At 42.0% G+C, this 6,818-nt stretch overlaps 1 protein-coding gene across 1 annotated transcript in view; it reads left to right on the top strand.

Annotated features, from left to right (window-relative positions):
- LOC118407252 (glutamate receptor ionotropic, kainate 2-like) overlaps nucleotides 1-4,894 on the top strand; it is an 8,062-nt gene extending 3,168 nt beyond the window's left edge. The window contains exons 7-9 of the mRNA XM_035807710.1: nucleotides 462-644; nucleotides 1,803-2,055; nucleotides 3,850-4,894. Coding sequence (XP_035663603.1) covers nucleotides 462-644; nucleotides 1,803-2,055; nucleotides 3,850-4,051 — 638 coding nt within the window. The 3' untranslated portion in view covers nucleotides 4,052-4,894. The remainder of the gene's footprint in view (nucleotides 1-461; nucleotides 645-1,802; nucleotides 2,056-3,849) is intronic.
- Nucleotides 4,895-6,818: the final 1,924 nt, after the last annotated feature.

The following is a 6,818-nucleotide window of genomic DNA, read 5'->3' on the forward strand; positions in this document are numbered from 1 at the left end:
ATCATTGACTAACGAACACATGTCACAATTATAGAATTTCCATCATTAATCATCGAGCGGTTTTGCAATTTTTACATTAATTACGCAAATAAGTTCCTCATTACCATATTTTGTTTCTGTTTATATTCCACCTATCATAATCAACAAATGTTACATTTATTGAAGTCCAGTTATTGCAAACAATGGAATTATACAATTTCCTCATTAATTATGCAAATTAAGTCCTCATTTGCATAACATGCATATCATTATGAACATCTTTGCCCAAGCTAACTACATGCCTACAATGATGCCAATCCGCCAATCCTTTCTGCAGTTATCCTCTTTGGAATAAAGCCAACAAATAAAACTAAAGGTTGTGCGTCCAGATAAAATGACGTAGCATATTTCCATATAGTCACTGTACTTTTGTCCTTTCGATAACGCTCGTTGTATTTTTCTTGGACGTACTACTTCTCCAGCCAACTTAGCTGCCTTCCTGTCCAGACCATCAACAGAGCGGAGCATCAGGAGCCTGGCTGATCTGGCTCGCCAGACGGACGTGCCGTACGGGACCTACAAGGGATACACCATCGTCAAGTTCTTGAAGAAGTCTCAGGAGGAACCTTTTAAGACCATCGGTCGATATCTGGACAAGAATTCAGGTACATGAAGAAGAATAGATCGATCCATATCGACCATATGAAAAGGGTCAAGCTCTCTTTGTCGTTGATGATATTACGTTGTGATGCAATTTTAATTGCATCAATCCAGAACCAATTCTCATAGCAGTGGCAAAAGCATTTTTCCAGTCTTGATTATACCCCCGTCACATTAGGCGAAAATCGATCGGAAGACTAGTCTACGAGCTCTAAATGACATTTTCGTGAGTAAGACGTCCGGTGTTTTTTTAGGGATTTTTAGGGATCGCCGTCGGTTTTCAGGAGTCGTACGATGATGGCGGTGCAGCGAAACATGTTCTTAACATAAGTGACAAGTCGCATGAGATCACAGAGCTCGTTACCGAGTCGCAGATCGTGCGTGCAAATCGCGCGTACCTCGCAAGGGTATCGGTCGATATTCGATTGATAGCCATGCGTCAATCCAGCACAGACCTAGTTATTAATCATCGAGCGCAAATCGGATGGCGAACGCCCGTCAGTCGGACGACGTTCGGAAGACATTTGCCCTACTTCCGTTTGTTTACACATACTGAATGTCTGGAAATGTCAGGGTAATTCTGACATTGTGGCCCCTGTGGTAGTATGTAGGCTGGCTTTCTGAAACACTTTCTTTTCTTGTGTCATTTCTATTATGGCCGCGCACTCCATTCATTGATTAAAAAGATTCTGACAACAAAATAAGCAGCATTTATTGATCTCTTGCCTGTTTTGAGGAACGTTTTGTGTTACCTTGTCCGCGTGCAAGAGGTCATGGGAGGTTCATTATCATAGATTTATTCACCGGCGATCGCACGAGCCTCGCCCATATGTGACTAGGACAGTTTTTGGGTGAAAAATACGCAAGACCATCTTAAGATCTTAAAATCAGCCGACCTTCCTGCGATCGCGAAGTACGTGCGAAGATCGTATGTAATGTGACGGGGGTATTAATAAGGTTAGATGTACTCCATCAATTTCTTGTCCAAATGATTGTGGATATAAGGTGATCACATAAACGTATGGGCAAGTGACCTTGCGATTAACATATTTGGCGGTCATTGAACTCTTATTTTATGAAAGCACTGTCATTGTGCCACACCCGGTTATTCAAATACTTGGTGTCCTTCCTGAGAGACGAATTTGTGGTTGTATCCATCACAGACGAGGTTCTCTTCAACAAGGGGGTGCAGGCATTTGAGCGTGCTGCTAAGGGCGACTTTATCTTCATCTCCCCAACCACCTACGAGTACGAGATCCTCAACGAGAGGTGTGACATGGTCATCCTCACCGACGAGTACTTCTTCAAGTATGAGGTCGTATTTCCGTTTCCGGTTGGTTCACCCTACCGGGCCGAGATCAACCAGGCCCTGATGAAGATGACAGAGGACGGGCAGATGGACGCCCTTACGAACAGGTGACCTTATGTTGATAGAGATGTTGCTGTCAAGGTAAAGAACATGCTATTAGGTCAACCACATCAAGGTATATGGCATTTTCTCATGAAGCTGTCGACATGTCGTCACAGCCGCCACGCTGCTTGACTGATTAATTGCTTGGTTGCTTTATTGCTTGCTTTCTAGCTTGGTTGGTTGGTTGCTTTCTTGTTGCATGATAGGTTGCTTTCTTGCTTGCTTTTTTACTTGTTTGGTCGCTTTCTTGCCATGGTTGGTTGCTTTGTTGCTTACTTGGTTTCGGTCAATCTCCGTCGACCTTGTTCACAGAATGACCCTTTCTATCTCCAGCAGTGACGTCAGGATCTAGGAACACACTACTTTTGCAGGAGGCGGTCATAAGTATCAGAAAGTCTATGTCGCCCCCCGTCTCTGTTGAGTGTGGGCCGTTGGGCTCTAATTTACACTGCCTCCTTCACTCCTCGCGCGAAGGAATCCTGTTTTGAGTCTAGGATTTTGACTTTGTCCAACGAAATGGAATTTCTCGGAGACTCTAGGTGTATATGTGTGCACTTTGTAACTGGAACATCTAGGCCTTTCTGGAACGCAGACCATCGGGATAAAGAGAGAGAGAAAGACCACCTGATTCAGGCACTGAAAGTGTGTAGCTACCCAGAATGCGCGATCAAAAAGGCCACTACACCTAAGTCACAACTTGAAAATAACACCACTCAAAACCGGTCTTCTACCAAAACAAACAGAGGCTTAGTTGTTTTGCCCCATTTGAAAGGAACCTCAGAAGCCCTTAGCTGGGTTTTCAACAAATATGGGATTAAGACTTGCTGCAAACCGACAGGTACGCTCCAGAATTTCCTAGTGGCACCTAAGGACAAAACGTCTAAAGAAAGTAGATGTGGGGTAGTGTACCACATCGCGTGTCAAGGGCAAACTAACAAAAGCCCATGTAAGGAAATTTACATTGGACGCCCAGGTATGGGAAGAGGAGGCCGGGCAGACCGGCAGCAACATACATAGACTAGGAAAGACACAGGCCTTGAAGTTAACAGCCTACATCGAGCAATGATTGACAGGTACACATGGTCTGCCATCATGACTCGAGACCGGATTGACTCGCCTTAAGCAAGTAATTAGCACATTGGTGAGGCGGAAGGTGCACTGAAAACAAGGTTCCGGCGAACATCGGCGTCCTAGCTCTGTCAACTCTGAGGTGTCGCGACATATACACCTAGAGTCTCCGGGACATTCCATTTCGTTGGACAAAGTCAAATTCCTAGAATCAGAACAGGATTTCTTCTTGCGAGGAGTGAAGGAGGCAGTGTACGTTAGAGCCCACAGGCCCACACTCAACAGAGACGGGTGGGGGCGACATAGACTTTCTGATACTTATGACCCCCCTCCTGCAAAAGTGGTGTGTTCCTGACGTCACTGCTGGACATAGAAAGGGTCATTCTGTGAACAAGGTCGACGGAGATTGACCGAAAATTTAGAGGGGTAAGTCCCTATAGTTTAAATCAGTGTTGGAAGTACAGTGATACCAATTTTTCTATAATGTATTCTACCAACACAGATTCATGCTAATTTTATAACCATTATGAGACACACGTATGTACTTAAATGCCCGCCGTTTTCGTACTAAAGACTGTCATTTAATTTCCTTCCAAATTGCCACAGAACTTTACCCTATTAGAATTGTAAGAATTTTTTCTCGGGGTGATAAAATATCTTTATTAGTTTACTCTTTTACTTTATTATTTTACAAAACGTTACTCACTGAGACTTTTCTCATTCTTTCACAGATGGTTTAACAAGAAGATGTACAAATGTTCCACTGGCTCCACTCAAGAGGGCGTGCTGGATATGGAGCAATTGAATGGGGCTTTCTACTATCTCATGATTGGGATGGGGACCTCCATCTTAGTCTTCGCACTGGAATGGGTGCATTTTAAGTTCAAGAAGGGGCGTTCAAGCGACCCTGCCAATAGAGGTGACCGCGTGTAGTTAAAGCGAGTTTGGCCAGGTGTAAGAAGTAAAAGCGTGGTCAGTTCAAGGAGTTTGTCAATTAACCTGCAATCACGCTTGCTTTTATTGCTTGAAATATGCCACCGAAAAATCATATATCAGATGACAATTGGAAATGTGTTGTCTGCATGAATAACCGACTTTTATTGTAACTTGTGCCTCTGTGGGCCAAGTACAGGTCGTCAACAACTATTGAGTCAAGACATAAACGTAATATACTAGTATACTAATAATGTGCATATATACTACTACTACGTATACACTCAGGTTTGCCTTTTCGCTTTTTATGATCAGTACAATACAAACATACAAATTTTGTTACAGATGGTTTAAACGATTGTATTAATGTGGATACATATTTGTGTATAATAGGCGGAATAACTATAGCATAATTTGCAGTCTACGACAAAACGAAAATCCTCTTGTATCCTGTTTTGGCTGCCCTGTCGGCAGATTCGTCAGTTTAGATAATTGTGCTTACGTCATGATTTCAAAATTGTGTAGTTTTGTTCTAATATTATTGTGTTATACATTATCAACATTCATGTACGCGTTCTCACTGTATAGAAGCAGCAAAAATGTGAAAAAATTGCTGTCATTTAAAACATGCTGCATGTGAAACTGCAACCAGATATGTTAACCGTATTCAGACGCTTGAACACAATCGGGTGTTTTCGAGCTGTTGTTTGTATTGCAGAAGTACGAATGCACGTAAAGTAACTTTAACGCTTCCTGTTGAAAGTGTAGACCGTGTTGTATATTCAGGCTACTAGGCCATTGAACAACGCTGAATAAACGTCACTAATTGTGTAGTCGATGTAATACTGTAACAACAGGCTCTGTGTAGTGTCCTTCGGAGGTTTTCATGGGTTGCAAAAGTTTCTCATTGGTCAGTGTCTCTTTTCATACCATAATGATATCAATGATACCAACGTGTTCTTATTTAGACATGACTAGTCTTGCATGGAATGGTTCCATAGTCATTGGAAGTTTCAGCCGGGCCTTGGGACAGACTCGAACTGTACATAAAATTGACAAGGATTCAATTCAACATATGACTATTTAACGCAGTTAAACAAAATTACTCGTGCCATTACAATCATAAGGTGCATGCATAATGTATATTGACATTGAAGTTAGACCTAGGCGAAATTCAAACAAGAGTTAGCAGTCAGCTGCAGTGAAAACCTGTGAACAGTACAGTAGCATGGCAAAGTAGGTACAAGACCATGTTTGGTATAAAAATTGAAATAAAAGAAATACCAGAAGGGACATGCTTTGGGGGGTTTGAGATGTTTCACCTTTTAGTACTGCAACCTACAGCCGGTGATATACATGTATTCTTTTACTGTCGACATGTCATGTTTAAGGTTATAAATAATGCACATAATCCTGCATAATCCAGGCACCGCGCCGGCTTCACGCGCTGTCTATTTACTGTTCAATGGATTGGGCCCAAATATATGTATAGCGCTACATCTAGAGTACTAGTAAGGCCATGTTGATTTGATTATATGGATGACATCCTCCGGGAACTCCAAAACTGATGCGAGCGAGCGAATAAAAAAAAAGTTTGGCCAAAAAAAAAGTTGCCTTCAGTATGAAATCAAAGTGGCCAGGAAGGCTGAACATAGGACTAAACACACATTGGTATACCATGATCCTCTGGACCTGAATTTTCTCTACTGGTACCTCCCCCAACCAACAATAGATTTTTTTTTCTTTCCGTCCTTTCACATCTTATTCTTTGACTTTAGATTCATTTTGGCATTCTATATATGGCATTAGTTATCTGTTTTCTGATACTTTTTTTCAATCTACGGAATATTTGTGCTCATTTTACAGCTGCTTTGTACAATTTATTGTGTGGTCGAAAACTTTTTTTTTTTTTTTGGAAATGGCCGAAAATTGGTGCGAGCGCGGATGTCATCATTGTAATCAAATCAACGTGGCCTAAGCGGCAATCGGAGCTCAAATTAGGCAAATTGCAGCTCGCGTACTGACCAAATATAAACGGCCCGTATGTGTTTTTAAATTACTGTTGGCACATTTCCGAGAACTGAAGCCGTATACATCTCGACCAGGGACGCTGGAGACATTTAAACATCCATTTTGTTCAGTGACTGGGCGGAAACTGTCATCTATCGCGATATTCGAAGGTGAGAAAGTAGCGTTAATGTCTTAGGGTCTGGTTGCTAGTAAAAATTTCTAGGGGTCAAATACTTGTACAAGATATGAAACACAAAAAGGTAAGAGATCAAAGACTTTTACGGAAGAACAATGTGTCACGTATAGTTTGGTTTTTGTAGACCTCCTCTCTCTCTTTCCCCTGCCATATATTCCTTATTCTAATTATTTGATAGTTGGGCACCATACAAGATCTGGCAACCAGTTTTCTCCGCCCTTTTCTGTTTTCTACTTTTCTTGTAGTGTGATGCTCGTCCATTCTCAGATATTATCCTTTCCCTCCCTGGACAGTTCCCTGTTTGATAATTTTCTCTAGATCCATACTATAATAGCTAGTCCCCGATGACCATGACTCGTGGCCTTACCACTTCAAATTTCTTGCAGTACTGTATCGTATCAAGTCTGTAGCAGGAAAGGATGGCGGCATTAAGCTGTCACAATACTCCTACTGCCTGGACTGTCGGGATCTTCCTGGTGTTGCTTTGTAGTTGTCATGGTGACGGCAAGGGGTTAAATGTTGGTAGGTAAATAAAATTACTTGTTTGCCTCCATAGCAGGC

This window comes from Branchiostoma floridae, unplaced genomic scaffold (assembly GCF_000003815.2).
Source record: "Branchiostoma floridae strain S238N-H82 unplaced genomic scaffold, Bfl_VNyyK Sc7u5tJ_1022, whole genome shotgun sequence".
Lineage (NCBI taxonomy): Eukaryota > Metazoa > Chordata > Leptocardii > Amphioxiformes > Branchiostomatidae > Branchiostoma > Branchiostoma floridae.